Source organism: Peromyscus californicus, unplaced genomic scaffold (assembly GCF_007827085.1).
Source record: "Peromyscus californicus insignis strain IS unplaced genomic scaffold, ASM782708v3 Scaffold_18__1_contigs__length_77618521, whole genome shotgun sequence".
NCBI classification, from domain to species: domain Eukaryota; kingdom Metazoa; phylum Chordata; class Mammalia; order Rodentia; family Cricetidae; genus Peromyscus; species Peromyscus californicus.
Window position 1 is genome coordinate 71,120,768 of NW_026294480.1, and position 16,071 is coordinate 71,136,838.

The window sequence follows — 16,071 nt, forward strand, 5'->3', positions numbered from 1 at the left end:
TTAAGAAGAATAGCATGAGTTGAACTTGGAAAAGTTATGTGTCACAGGACTCATTGCAGCTTAAATTGGAATGCCCAGATCTCTGGAATTTCTTGTCATCCCTTGGTTTCCATGGCAACCACAAGACAAGAGCTCTTAAGTTGTTTTTGTTAAACTTCAGAAATATCATATATGCTAATAATGACTTTAAATTGCTCTTTCACATTTATTTATTTATTATTTGTTAACTTTGTGTGGGGGGGGGGGCACGTGTGTGTGTGTGTGTGTGTGTGTGTGTGTGTGTGTGTGTGTGTGTGTGTGGCACATGTGTGCCTGCTGTGCCTCTGAAGGTCAGAGGATAGCTTGTGTGAGATCTTAGGGATCAAAGTCAGGACATCAAATGATAGCAAATGTCTTGCCCCTGAGTCATCTCATCGGTGCCTTTAAACAGGCTACTCAGACATCAGCTTTTACATATTCAGATGTATGCATTTTTCTGATAATCTGTAAGACAGATACTTCTCATTGTAGAATCAGAGACAGGGCTACAGGTCTGAGAAATGACTATCCTAAGTTGAATTAAATCAGGCAGGATCAAGTCAAATGCCTGTTTACAGCTTTGTGTTTATTACATCTTAATGAATATCAATTTTGTTCTTTGCCTCTATTATAAAAGAACTAGAATCTGAGTCCATCTCTTGAGGTTCTTAATCCATTATCTTTCTCCATGTATCTTTAAATGTCATTATGCCCAATTTTGAAAAGTCGAGTAGTTTTTGCTGGGTTGTGAGAACCATAGTTGTACCATGCAATGTTATATTCCTTAAGTTACCTTCAAGATCTGGCCTCTGCCTATGATGCTGGCCTCATCTGTGTAAATCTCATCTTTTATCAGTGTGGCTCAGACGTACTTGCCTTGGTACAATCCCAGTGTCAAGACACAGCACTCACCAGCCTCCATCTTTGCAATCGTTTTACTCCAGGTCGTGAGTTGTAGTTACTCAACGACACTGTCTCCTATTTAAAGTCACAGATAACCTTCTCAAACTCATTGCTCTTCATCCACCCATTGTTTAATGCTTTTAACCTTCTCAAACTCATTGCTCTTCATCCCCTCAATGTTTTTGGAGCACTGATCACACTATCCATTTCCTTCTGGCCTTCGTAAGTCTACTTAAGTATTGGTTACATCTACATCTATCACACAGATAAACAGCTCTGAGCCACAGGAAGGTCTTGTGATTCATTATTGTATCAGTAGCACCAAAAATGGAGCATTGCTGGTGTTCAGAAAACCTGTGGGACCTTTTGAATACATTTGATATCAAAATGTGAAAAAGCACATAGCAGTTCAGATAGTGTTTAGTTTTAGTTAAGTACATGAGCAACCAAACTGGAAAAACAAAAACCACACTTCAAAAATACTTAAAATGAAGAGTAGTCTCTCAGTGTTCCCTAGTCTAAGCCATTGTAGTCAATCTTTCAACACTGGCTTGTTTCACAAATCCCACTGATGATCTTACTTGGTGACAGTTTACTCTGTAGTTACACAACTTTGCCTCAACAGATTCCACCATGCCCTTCACTGTGGATGGGAGAATTTGTATGCCTCGGCCACATGATGTAAACTGCACTGAAGTTACAGCTGGGATTACCAAGTCTGTGTGAGATGAAATGAATGGACCCTTTTTTGAAAGAGCAATGTTTGCTGATTAAGAGAGGAACATTGTTGAGTCTGAAAGATTAAAGATTGACAATTAATTTTTAGAAACATTACACAATTCTTATGTTTTAAATGATAGGAGAAACCTAAAACTCCTAATTTTTTTTATCATCATTATGAGTATCAAAACCAGGAATATTTATTCAGTCTTACAGAAACCTTTCTCAAAATGTGGCTCTAGCGTCCCTAGGTTTTCTTGAGATCCCTTCAGGGCCTCAACAAGGTCAAACTTAATTTTATAAGCAATAGTAAAATATTTTAGTTTTTCATTTTATTGACATTTTGTGCTACAAAAGCAAAAATGACCTGGACTTGTAGCTTCTACCTCCTTTGTACAAATTATGGAGGTGTTACCCACTCTGCTGCTTACTCACCACCACATAAAATAGTGTTAACTTTAAAGATATTTTATTGAATCAGTACAAGATTAAGTTTTGAAAGTCTCAAACTACAAATACATGTTGTTTTCTAATATTCCATGCCAAAATGAGAAGTGCAAAAAGGTATTTTCTGTTGCCTTACCAAAGCACGATGGCTGGGGAGCTGGAGAGATTGCAGCAGTCAAGAGCATGCGGAGGACCCAATGGTTGGCTCACAACCTCTTGTAACTCCGGCTCCACTGCGCTCTTCTGGTTGCTGTTGCCACCTGTGAGCAAGCATGTGTCACACACACACACACACACACACACACACACACACACACACACGCACACACTCACGCACGCACGCACGCATGCATATGCACACGTACATGCGTGGTTGTGGGGCTAGAAGAATTTTTCAGTGGTTAGAGTGCTTGCCCTTGTCAATGTAAGAACTCAAAACCCATGTAAAACTAAGTAGTCATGGCGAGTAGACCAACTGAAATCTGTGAGTCCTGCGTTCTGCAAGGCACCCTGTGTGAATAAATAAAGTGGAGCACTGTTGAAGTAGATACTAACATTACCTTTAGGCCTTCCCATGCACATGCATAGTGGTGTGTCCACCCTTGTGCAAACATGGATTCCCATAGGTACACTCACCACATACACATGCACAGACAAGACCGAAAGCCATGATCGGTGAGTGAAGAAAGGTACAGAAACAGTTTTGAATCATGAGCCGAATTAGTTGCTGATCTCATGGAACACTACATTTTGAAAAAAAAAAATGGTTGACAAGTTTTATTTATGTAGACTTTGGTATTTGGCACATATTTTCAGAAAAATGAGCTACCTATTATGAGAAAACATAATAGTTCTGGTTGGTGATTAAAAATAGTCAGTCTTTCACATGAGAATCTGAGTTTTGGAAATTTTTATCAGCCAAAGTGAGTTTGACAGTTTTTGAGCTCTTCAGATGTTTGAGATAATATTGCCAGTGATCTATATCCGTGTACTTGTTTTGTGTAATTAAATATGTTAGCACGTGGAAGATATAAAGAGCTCAGTAAGCTAGTATGTTCTAAATAATCATTGCACAGATAGCAGATTGATCCCCAGTGCAAGATGGGCAGTGGGTTACAGTGCAACAAAATATGTTTGCAGGTTGCGCTAAACTCCAAGAAGCTGCCACTTTTCAAACTTTGGTGTGGTACTGCAGTACCCATAGTTATCCTAAAAGTCTATGAAGACTCCATTGCTTTCCAGTTACATATGTAAGGCCGTATTTTCTATTTATACTTCAGCTAGAACTCGGGGAGGAAAAAACATACTGGTTGTAGAAGGATCTATGAAGTCCAGCTGCTTTCCACTAAACCAGACTTCAGAGCAGAGGTCCTCAACCTTCCTGATGCTGTGACCCTTTAATACAGCTCCTCGTGTTGTACTGACCCCCTACCATAACATTATTTTTGTTGTTACTTCATTACTATATTTTTCTACTGTTATGAATCATAATATAAATATCTGTGTTTTCCAATGGTCTTAAGTGACCCCTGTGGAATGATTGTTCAACAGAGGAGGAGGAGGAGGAGTGGTGGTGGGGGGCGGATAGACAGGAGGAGTGGGGAGGCGACAGGAAGGGAGGAGGGAGGGGGAAACTGTGGTTGGTATGTAAAATAAGTGAAAAACTAATAGAAAAAAAGATGGTTTGACCTCCAAAGGGGTCATGACCCACAGATTAAGAATCAACTGCTTGGAAAAGACATAAAAATAGAAAATGCTGCTTCTTGTTACTGCTTCTCTTCATTTTAGAATATATAGTTATTACTCAGAATACATGTTGTTTGTGTTGACAGGCTTATTGTTGTACTGCAATTAGTTAGTAGTCATTACTCATTTCATTGTTACATTTTTTAGTACAGTGGATAACAACGGACTTCACTAACATAGACAGAAACTGTTTGGACTTCTAAGTGATTTTATGAGTGCGCAGGTCTACAAAGAAAAAGATTTGAGAAGTCTTTGTTTACTTTGTGCCTCCTAAGACTGAATTTAGTAGCTTGGTTCATTTTCAGAAATATTGAAAGTGGCCATAATTATTTTGATGTTTCTTCTTTGCCCAGGTGCACTGTGTCCCATGAAAGAGCAGGTGCTTAATAGATTATAATAGGAAGAGCCAATAAACTTATGGGTAGATTGGAGTTCTGATAAGGCATATCAAATGATTGGATTGCAGTTGGGATCCGTGTTGAGTAGACCGCTGATCTTGTTAAACCCAGCATAGTATCCATGTCACCATGCTTTGTTCTTCTGTATAATTTCTATGTTATTTCTTCTTTAACGTACTTTATAAAATGGTGTACTCCATATAATTAATTGATGAAATTACTTTTTTCACAATAGTGCATAGAACTTGTGAGACTCACATTTTATATAACTAATCTTTTGTTTTATATTTTTATATACATGGCTTAAGAATCAATTTAGAAATGATTTGGGAAGACCATTGTGGAAATAAGATACTGTTTTCACTTAACTGTGTTTTAAGTACCTACTATATTATAAGAATAAATTCCTTTAGGGCTGTACCAATACAGTACAACTCCTCACAAAGCATTGCCCAAACATGAAACAGAATAAAAATTCAAACTGGATTTGTAATTCCTTAGTTTTAATTTTCTATTTCATAAAAGAAGCCCACTTCACATTTCACAGAACTGCCCTGTGTCTGAGCAAATGGACTTGACACCTCTCCTAATTGATCACCCTTACTTCTGATCCCCCATTGATATGAACATTTGCAAAATGCTGGCTGAGCACAGGCTGCTGAAGAGACAGCTCGGTGACTAAGAGTATGTACTGCTCTTGCAGAAGACCTGCGTTTCTTCCCAGTATCCATACTGGGCAGCTTCCAATTCCTGGAATTCCGGTTCCAGGGTCATCTAGCACCCTTTCTGGCCTCCAGGGTACCTGCACTTGTGTGCACGTACTTATACACTTTGTACATGTGATTAAAATGAAATAAACTTAGAAACAAAAGAGGGTGCAGCGTTGAGGACTACTGGCTGTTTCTAGTTTGAAATGGATAAAGGTGGCTTTGAGGCTGCAGGGGATCCGTTCACTGGCCGAAACGCTTGTGTCAATATTCTAAAGTCAGTTCAGGTAGATATGATGATATTAGGAAAAACCTTTACATGTATATTTTCTATCTCTTGATAGAATCCTGTGTCAGTGATTATACTTTGTAGTTTAGGGCTTTTCCAAATGTGTCAGAAATGTCAAATTTGTGTTACTAGGCATCCTGATGTAACCACATTCTTTCCCCCCATTTTTTTTTTTTTTTATCAGAGAGAGTGAGAACATGAAATTGGATGGGTGGAGGGTAGAATGTGGGAAAAGATGGGGGAGGGCAAAGAATGTGATGAGGATGACGTTCTAGGATCAGATGTCTGGTTGTGGGAGGGAACGTGAATAAACCTGAATTTAAAGTCCCTGTAGATGATGTACACCCAAACAGAGCAGCGGGGATAGTGGCTCATTGCCAGACTCCAGTAATTAACCTTTTCTCAGTATTGCTTAATCTGTTTGACCTCAGTATTTAAAACAACAAAACTTCAGGGGATGCCATTTGTTTTATAATATTTGTGAACATTAATGGTGTATTGTTTTAGCCAATCATCCTAAGTGATTTGTTCTTATGGACTCTTGACACCTAATGGAGTCTTTAACTGAATTTTATAAGATATGCTTTGCTGAATACAGCACAAAACCATTACATATTTCCATATAAACTTCATATACAGCATGCATTTGAATATACTTGTACAGCATGTCAGGAGGATTTTGTTGATGGAAGGTATAGTAAAGCTCTCTCCTAGTTCTAATCCCTCCTGGTCATGCTTTTTAGGTCTAAAAGGATCCTCCACACATTCCTGAGTAAGTCTTTGGATATATTTGCTCCCTGCCTTTTGCTGAAAGGAGGGGTTGAATATTTGCATATTCAAATAAATGGTTTATGAGCTTAGATTGTACAAAAGAAGTCATTCTCATTAAAATTTGGAGTGATGCGAAGTGATACCATGCTTAGGAGGAACTGGACAACACAATAGGACTCTCTCTGTGTGTGTATGTGTGTGTGTTTTATTTGCTTGTGTTATTTTTTTGTTTTGTTTAAGTTTAGTACTTTTTATTTAATCAGAGAGAGTGAGAACATGAAATTGGATGAGTGGAGGGTAGAATGTGGGAAAAGATGGGGAGTGGAAAGAATATCATAAAAATATATTTCTCAAATAATAAAAACATAAATTTGGAGGACAAATTGGAGTAAATCAATTGTCATTGTGTTGGAAGTTGAAATACAGAGGAATCCTTCTTTTCAGTATGTACATATTTATCTTTATAAAGTGAGACATTTTTACATAGCATTTCTCTTATAATACATGGGTGTCTATTTTTAAGGGAGGAAATACTTGTATATGGTAATGTATTACTAGAATCTATGTATAGTGCATGTTTAATTTCCATCCAAGTCCTGTAACCATTATGATTCCCTGTTTAAGAAGATTCTGGGAAGAGTTGATGAGCATACAAAGGGGCTCAGAACTCTGACCCTCGACCTTCCTCTTCCCATCTCCCATTTGCTCAGGTACATCCTGCCAGTGTGCAGATGTCAAGCAGAGCCCACAGAGGAAATCACGTGGGAAGTCATACTGTGCTCTTGGGTCTTTTTGCTGTTTCTTCTCCTCAGCCCTTAAGGATGGAAGGCCTTGCCTCAGGAAGTCATGTCTGTCACAGCACGCTGAGTGGCTTTCCAGAAGCCACCACAGTCACCAGTAGTGAGAACATTAAGCCCTTAGACAGGGGCAGGAGATAATAGCTCAAAAAACAATACCACTGGTGCTTAAGAGGAAAGATGGGGACTAACAAAAGTGTATACAGTAAACACTTAAGGCACCCTACAACAAGTGTGTCGTAGCCTCTTGCCTTGAGAAGGAACTTGTTTACTTGTAAGAATGGTCCTCAGAAGGTTGCAGATTAATTGATACCGGAAGTGATACAGGGATAGTTATTTAAAATCAGAAGAAAAACTGTAACACTAGAAATCAAGTGTGGATCCCAACACAAATGCTGAACTACTGCTTGTACTGTCTTAGCCTTTCTTTACATATCGCTTATCAAATTTTATGTGTATATGCTCGTTGTATATGGCCCTTGGTATCATGTATCATGTGGCCACATACCATGTGAAGGTCTGACAATGGGCACACAGTCATCGAAGTGAATGCACTTGAATGGCTAGTGAAAGACTCAGGCAAGTTGCTGGCCTAGGGACCGTCTCATGTAGAGCTGGAATGTTCTCCCCAGGATGTCCTATGCACATTCAGTGCTGGTATCAGCTTCTGAGTACTTTATAACTGAGCTCAAGAAGTTAGAAGCCGAAGTGAGACTTACCCTAGCTCCACACGACTTTCTGATTCATTGTCTCAATCTGTTTCCAACCTCCGTCCTTTACACACTGCTGTGTTAGATGTTCTACTCTGACTGAGTTTCTGGGGGATCATCTGACTGCCAGAAGATATACTCATGACTCCAGTGAACTCTTATCTGGTTGCTTCATCTTGTACCACATGGCGAGCAATCAGAGAACTGACCGTGTTGGCCCATGTGTGCTCCCTCCTGTTTATTTTGGAGCCAGTGGGTTCCTGCTGCTCCTTGAAATTCAGGATTTGCCGGAGAAAGTCCTGGATAGTCCATATGCATTGAGAAATCTTTCCATTATCACTTGTCAGTAGACAAGTTCCAAGTCAGTCTTCTTCGGTCCTGCTGTCAGCTCCTAACCTTAGCCTCGGGAGATATTTTTCTCTGCAGTTGCAGTTGTTGTCCATGAAGTGTGTTTCCAAACGTGAAAACCGAGTCAAACTGAGACCCTATGGAGAGGATGCAGATCTACTTCAAAAACACCAGACTTCCAGCTCCACATAGTTTTAAGTTGTTTGGATCAAATATTATCTTTTGAAAAAATGTACACAGATATGTTTATGCTTTTTACGTATGTGTAAAAAAGGAATTAAAAAGATACCAAGCATAATACAAAATGCCCTTTTCTGTTTCCTCCATCTGAGGCATTTATTTCTTGTCTGTCTATCCATCCATCCATCATTTATCTATCTATCTATCTATCTATCTATCTATCTATCTGTCTGTCTGTCTGTCTGTCTGTCTGTCTGTCTGTCTGTCTGTCTATATCTATCTTTCAATCTATCTATAGAATCTGGGCCTTACTGTGTAGCCCAGGCTGACCTGGAACTCATAGAAATCATAATCTTCTGACTCCATTTCTCAAGTCCTGGGATGAAGAGCCACCACTTCTAGGTAGACAGTTCTAAAATACTTTCCTTTGTGCTTTGTATCACTCCCGAATGATTCCACCAATATTTAAGCTTTTGTAGCCAATCCTAGAATGTTCTTGATGTTATGTCCAGCCTTCTGCCATTGACTCTGCCTGGATTTGGTCGGTCTACACTTCATCTTTTGTTACATTGTGAGACTGTTGCCTTCTTTGATTGTCCTTTATTCAGTGGAGGGTTGTGCATTGTTTTGGAAAAAAAGATCTTTTGTAGCCATCATACCTGGCATTGTGTCTAGCAGGCAGGAGCTATCAGTGAATGAGCTACTCACACAGTAAAGCCATTACAATTGCTTTTGCTTTGTACCTAATAAGCATGGGAAGAAACAATGCTCTCAAATACACTTCGTAAATGTAGAGGTCTCCAACCCTGTTTGGACACGTGGAAAGTCATAGAACTAGGATATACAAAGCAGAAGGACTCGGGAAAGCACTAACTTCTTCACTGACCATGCATTTAAAAATCATTTATGCTCAATTACAGATTACAGAGGAGGGGTCCACCATTTCCTGTGTGGTAGAGCGAACAAGGGGAGCTTTGGATTATGTTCATGTTTTCTACACCATCTCACAGATCGAATCGGAAGGCATCAATTACCTCGTTGATGATTTTGCTAATGCCAGTGGCACCATTACCTTCCTGCCTTGGCAGAGATCTGAGGTAAACTCTACCGCCTGGGTTTCTTCAGATGCTTCTGGGAAAGTGTTTCATCATCTCTTTATTTATTCATTGGTTAGCAATCCCTTGGTATTTAAGCATTTTAAACTATGTGGGAAATTAGGTGTATCTATTATTCTTTAAAACAGAAATAATCTAGCTTTTCTGTGAGAGAAAAATAAAAAGTTTCAATGTTAGTTTTATAAATTCTTTAATGCCAGTACAATAAAATTAATATAGCTTGAGGATATATCTTTCTAGATTTGTATTTTTATATATTTTACTTACTAATCTATTTTGAAACATGTGGCCAAGGTGGGCCTTGGACTTGTCATCCTCCTGCGTACTGATATGACGGATGTGTGTTACTATTCCTATGTGTTTAGATTGCTATCACACACTACTTTACATTGGGAGTTTAGAAACAGCAGCACGTTGCTGTTCACAGTGTGAAATCATGGGATGCTTAAGGGCCGGATGCCTGTAGATGCAGGGGCTGGGGAGGCTCCTTTTCTGCTTTACATCTGTGGTACCGATTCATTGTGTCATGTGGTAGAAGGAGTAAATGAGCGCCCCATGGCCTCGTTCATAAGGACACTGATCCTGGTCCTGTTCATTAAGTTTCTAATATCTAGTTTTCTTCTAAAGTCTCCACTCTTAACACACCACCCTGGGAGCAAGATACTAATATGCAAATGTTGAGGTAACACATTCAGTTTATTCAAGTAAACACTATTAAAGAATTAATATCCTCAGATCTCTTTTTATTTATGTATGTGCCTACACAGGTACACATATATTACAATGTGCAAGTTTGTGTAGAAATAAGTAATGTTTACTGACAATTTCAATCATACATGATTCAGTTGGCTATTTCCCCCAAGTAGTAACTACTGCTGTGCTTTTGCATTGAACAGGTCCTGAATCTATACGTTCTTGATGATGACATTCCTGAGCTTAATGAGTATTTTCGGGTGACGTTGGTTTCCGCAGTTCCAGGAGATGGAAAACTTGGCTCAACCCCCAGCAGTGGCGCCAGCATCGACCCCGAGAAGGAAACCACAGACATCACCATCAAAGCTAGTGATCACCCTTATGGTAAACCACTCTCGGTTGCAATTATTTTTCTCTTCTCTTGCCGTACTTGGTTTTATTAAGAACTTCTTATAAGTGAGTATGAAGTAGAACTCCTTTAAGGCCTCTTAGTGCTAACATCTCTGTTACTGTTTTGTAGGACATTGTTTATGAAAGAAAATGTAAAGATCAACTTCTGAGCTTAAGTAATATGTTTAAAGTTTAAAAATACTTTTATATGGTTATCAACATTCCTGTAATTAAAATATTTATGGTAATATGTTAATATTGAGGTAATTAAAAACTTTGTAATATATGTCTTATTAGGTTTCAAAACATGCAGTTTTCACTATAGTAGTTTGACTATTATACTAACAAGTGATAGTTTTAATTGGGAACTACCATGGATGTTGAAAATGTTTTTATTAAAGTGATATTTTGTGTGCAGATGAAGAAAGGACATCTTTAAGTGTCTGGGTAGAGAAATAGAGAATCTCTTACTCTGTTTTTAGAGTGAAATTTGAAAGAAATTGTTGCAGATTCTTTAGAGTTTCATCAGTGTGGCTGTATATCAATTCCAGAATTCAGAAATTTGTCAAATATGAGTAATTGTCTGGAAATACATATTTTTTAAATTCCCTTAGTATTTCTCTTATTGATTGTTCAGTGGGATTAAACAGATTTCTTTGACTAAAGACAAGGAAAATTAACACTTTAATGCTTGACATTATGAAGGCTTAAAAACATTCTGGGTGTGGCTTCTGACATTCCTAGATGACACAATCTCACAGGAAACTCCCTGTTCCTCTGACTCTTATAATGTTTTTGCCCCATCTTCTATAATGATTCCAAGCCTTTGGTGCAGGGTTTGTGTTACAGATATAGTAGTTGGGACAATTCTGCATTGCTGATTGGTTGTAGTTTCTGTAAAGGTCTCCATCTGTTGCATAGAGAAGTTTCCTTGCTGAACGTTGAAGACTTTATTTACTTGTGGGTATATGGACAAATATTTAGCATATAGTTAGGATTATGGTTTAGTAAAGTGGGGGTTGCAGGTTCATCTCCAAGATCCATGACTTCACTAGCCCTGGGTATTGACTGTGTTCACAGTACCAGGCATGATTTCCTTCTAGCTGAAGGGGGTCTTAAGTCCGATCACAGAGCTGTCGGTTACTGCCAGGGTCTGTATTGTCACTACTGACTACACTCAGGATTACTGTGCCACAATGGTCATTGGTATAGTTCATAGATGTCCGATCTGGGAAGTACTATTGGTTGCTTCCCTTACACACTAATATTCAACATTGTAGAGGCTTAAACAATTATGGGTGCAGCTTCCGAAATTTCTAGATAACACAGTCACACAGTTTACTCACCAACATGACTGCCTAAACGTGAGCTGATCAAGGATGGCACCAGCAGACATGCTAACATAGACATGAAAAATCTCATGAGGCCTCAGCCCTGCACAAAGAACTACTGGCAACCAAGGAATGCTGAGAGTGGGCAAAACAGTCTTCCCCAGAAAGAGCACATCAGTTGGCTATTGAATACCAAATAGTCAGCTCTGAAAACTTACACACATACAATTAACATTATACAGACTGACAGGTTGTATTTATGAATTTAAGAACATGTATTCCTATATACACACACATGTATGTACATAACATTTAATGAAAAAAGAGGCCATGAGTTTGAAAAAGAATGTATATAGGGAAGGCTTTGGATGGAGGAAGAGGAAGGAGAAAATGATGTAATTATACTATAATCTCAAAAATAAAAGAAATAATTTTTAAAAGTTATAAGAAAAATATTTGGCATCAAAAGTGTGTTAGTTAACTCTAAAAACACGTTTTATGTGAAGCTCCTCAGGATTTTATCCTGATGATAGAAATGATTATACAAGAGTGCTTCAACTGAGTAAGAAATTCTTCCACAGCTGACTAAGAACCCTCTGACTTTGTCTCTTAGGCTTGCTGCAGTTCTCCACAGGGCCGCCTCCTCAGCCTGAAGATGCAGTGAGTCTGCCTGCCAGTCGTGTACCACACCTCACCGTACAGGAGGAGGATGGAGAGATCCGTTTGCTGATCGTTCGTGCACAAGGACTCCTTGGCAGGGTTTCTGTGGAATTTAGAACAGTGTCCTTGACAGCATTTAGTCCGGAAGACTACCAGGTATACCACTAAGACTTTGATTTTTTTTTTTATTTTATGTGTACGGGTGTTTTGCATGCATGTGTGTCTGTGCACCATGTTTATGCCATCCCCATCAAGGCCAGAAGAGCACCTTGGATCCACTGAAACCAGAGTTACAGAGAGTTGAGAGCCAACATGTGGATCCTCAGGATGAGCAAGTGCTCTTAACTACTGAGACCTTTCTTCAGCCTATCACCATGCTTTGTGAAGCTGTTTTTGTCCATTGAATCTGAGCACAGCCCTCACGGAGGGTTGGAAGTGTCTTGCATTGCATAAGGAACCCATCAAACAAGAGAAAGCGCACTGGTTGTCTTAGGAGCTTTTCAATTTGTGTAAGTTGACAGTTGATTGCGATGGACCATGACACTGAGGTAGCTTCCGTACGGTGTGCCGCACTCCTTCCAAGTTTCCATGTGGAGTTTGTTATAATGGTCGGGTGCATTAAAAGATGATTCTTAACTATTTCAAACTCTCTAAGAAGGTCCAAGAGATAAAATCAAAATTACAAAGATATTATGTGTGCATGTTTTTTTTTTCAATTTTATCATTTTTTTTTTTCCAAAGGAGAAGCAATATGGCACTTTAGTATGAAACTAAGGATCTAGAAATGGACAGAACCCGGGTTTGGCTTGACCTCTACATGTGTAATGGTGGAGACTCATGTTTCCTACTCTTAATTTCTTTATCTATGAAGTCATGATGTCTTCATTGCGCAGGGTCACTCTGGAGATGAACGACATCAGTTTGTGTATCGTACACTGTGCATGGTGCATATGTAGTAACAGTCAATTACCATTACCTGTTTGCAGGGTTAACAACAGTATTTTGAGTAAGAACATAGTTAGAATTTCTTCTTGGGAATCCTTCTCAAAAAAGATAATGCATACTTCAATATTTATCGTTTCCCAGATAATTCTTTCTTTTAAGCTTTCAGTGTTAGATTCTTGTTCCTCACCATCCTCTTGCATAATATTTCGTATCTACTCTTCCTCCTGAGCCATAGAAGTCTTGGCTAAATGAATTTCATTAATTTCAGCTCTAGTCCAGTTAACTATGTATTCACAGATTTAGTCTTCCAAAAACTCTTTTTAGGAAATGAATTTTTTTTCTCCAGCACATATTGTATCTTTGATGAGACTGGTGTATGACATATTCCACAATGTGAGCCTTCTCGGTTTAAAGTGTTCTCTGCATTTTCTTAAAGTAATACTTGGGTGCTCATGTTAACAATCTTTAGTTTCTGAGTAGCTGAAATAACCACAATTTCTAATTTCATTATCACTTTCCATAATAAATGAAACAAAACAGGAAACCTATGCAGTCCTTTGTGACAGATAGGAAGTGTGTCCATGGAGACATATCTGAGTATTTTCAGAGGGCGTTGAAGTTCTGGTTGTGACAACATCACTTTTAACTACTTATTTACTTAGCACGGATAACTGGATAATGTTTGCCTTCATTACTTCTTACGATGGTCTTTGCTATCAAAAATAAATTTAAAATACATACGTGAGGAAAGATGCCAGGAGGGATCATGTTTGGAGAAGAAACAGCTGAATTTTAAATATTAATTGTTCTCAATGATTATTGTTGTTATGATTATTCCTAATTCTACTAACCAAGTAGCAAGTAATACCCACCTCCTAAGTCTTTCCATTCAGCTGCTTGGAGTTCTGTGTTTTCATTGTTTGTTCGTTTGTTTCAGAATTTCAAATATGAGTATAATGTGTTTGATCAAATGCACCCTGGCTCCCTCCTGGCTAACCTGAATCACTTCCACATTTCTCTCTCCCAACTTCCTATCATTTTTTTAACCCATTGAGTCCATTTAGTGCTTCAAGCATGTGCATAAGTGTAGGCCCATCCTCTGAAACATGGACTGCTCATCAGGGCCACGTCCAAGGTAAACTGACTCTCCCTTTCCCAGCGGCTACCAGTTGCCGACAAGAATGAGTTACGTGAAGCATACGTTTAGACAGTGGCAGGGCTTGTGATCTGTGAGGGGTGGCTGTGAAATAGGCTGGACCATCAGAGCTTTATGCTGAATTCTGAAGTTTAGGAGGAACAATGCAGCTGAAGCAGGAGGACACTGGTAATATGATAACGGTGTAGGCATCGGTCGGTGTTGGGAAGGAACTTCACGAATGCCATGTTCTCTGTGGTGTGGATGGCTAGATGTGGTGAGAGAAGACGTGGTCTGCACAGACAAGCTCAGTCAAACCCTTAGAGGTTTGACAGTTTGGTATACAGTAAACATTTTCATTTTGCAATTTTGCACAAAGAATAATTGTAGTATGATGGATAAATCTCATTTGTGTTTCAGAGTATTGCTGGCACAGTAGAATTTCAACCAGGAGAAAGATATAAATATATTTTTGTCAACATCACTGATAATTCCATCCCGGAACTGGAAAAGTCTTTTCAAGTTGAGTTGTTAAACTCGGGTGGAGGAGGTAAGACCGGTAACACATAGTAACAAATATTTGCCTGTCCGCCGACCACGCTGCCGTTAAGTAGTGCCAGTGCACGGCTTCCTTTTCATCACTCATGGAACAGCTTTACCCAGTGCCAAACGGCTGCTGCCATTCTCCTTACTGACCCCCAAACTGTAGGGCTATTATAGACCTGCTTTGTGCATTCTCTTAATGGGTCCACTAGCGCTGTCTCCAGATAGAATGCAGGCATCTATCAGAGCAGTCCAGAGAGATAATATAGGGAAGACAGGCCTGAAATATCTGATTATTAATTCTAATGATCAGAAAACTGTTTACCAAAGGTCTTTGAAGTTTAAACTCAATGCATTGACAACATTTTCCGTTGTAAAGTGAAGCTGTTCACCTTCACATTGCCACATCAGCTTCTCATGACAACAGCTTCATTAATGAAAAGATTAACATGTCCTATTTGAAGTCACTGTTTACATCACTTAACTCAAGGAATATGTAGGCACTAGAAAGAGAAAATGTCAGTGACTGCTACTAGTATTGGTTAATAACAAGTCAAGGGCCAAGTATGATGTCCCATACCTTTAATCCCGGCACTTTGGAGGCATAGACAGATGGATCTCTGTGAGTTTGGGTTCCAGGCCCCCCAGGGCAGAGGGAGACTCTTCCTTAAAAAAAAATCATCAAAATTTTGCAGTTCTGGGATTAATCCCAAGGCCCTGTGCATATCAGAGAAGTGATTCACCACTGAACTGCATCCCATTCCTTGATCATCAAATGTAACTGAGATATTTATCATCATAGTGATACTTAAGAGTTTATGTAGAAACATTGCTCAGACATTTAGACTAGGCAGTTGTATTCTAACTGGTGATAGATTCTCATTTGTAGTTTCCTAGTAAGAAGTAGTGATAGATAAACTAAATTTTCAGTAGTGAGCTGAAGGTAAGAAGAAAAGTAGTCTAGACATTGATGTTCCTCTATATTTATTGTTAGGGACTGTGTAACAAGTGGAACAGTTTGCAGAGCTAAATTCTTTGTGGGTCAAGAGAACACTCCTTGTGCCATACCGTTTGGCTTCTAAAGTTGATTGGGAATGCTAACCATGACCTTAATAGTTGTTTGATACTAACCGAGGTGTTTATGGCTTTGAACTTTACGTTTCTTTCATATGAATTCTAGACAGTGTGGGAGCAGTTATGAACTGTAGAGTTGCTGGCAATCCGT

At 39.0% G+C, this 16,071-nt stretch overlaps 1 protein-coding gene across 1 annotated transcript in view; it reads left to right on the top strand.

Moving 5' to 3' along the window:
• Adgrv1 (adhesion G protein-coupled receptor V1) overlaps positions 1-16,071 on the top strand; it is a 546,923-nt gene that overhangs the window by 76,713 nt on the left and 454,139 nt on the right. Inside the window, exons 22-25 of the mRNA XM_052743671.1 lie at positions 8,955-9,131; positions 10,046-10,226; positions 12,177-12,379; positions 14,724-14,853. Of these exons, the coding sequence (XP_052599631.1) occupies positions 8,955-9,131; positions 10,046-10,226; positions 12,177-12,379; positions 14,724-14,853 (691 nt within the window). The remainder of the gene's footprint in view (positions 1-8,954; positions 9,132-10,045; positions 10,227-12,176; positions 12,380-14,723; positions 14,854-16,071) is intronic.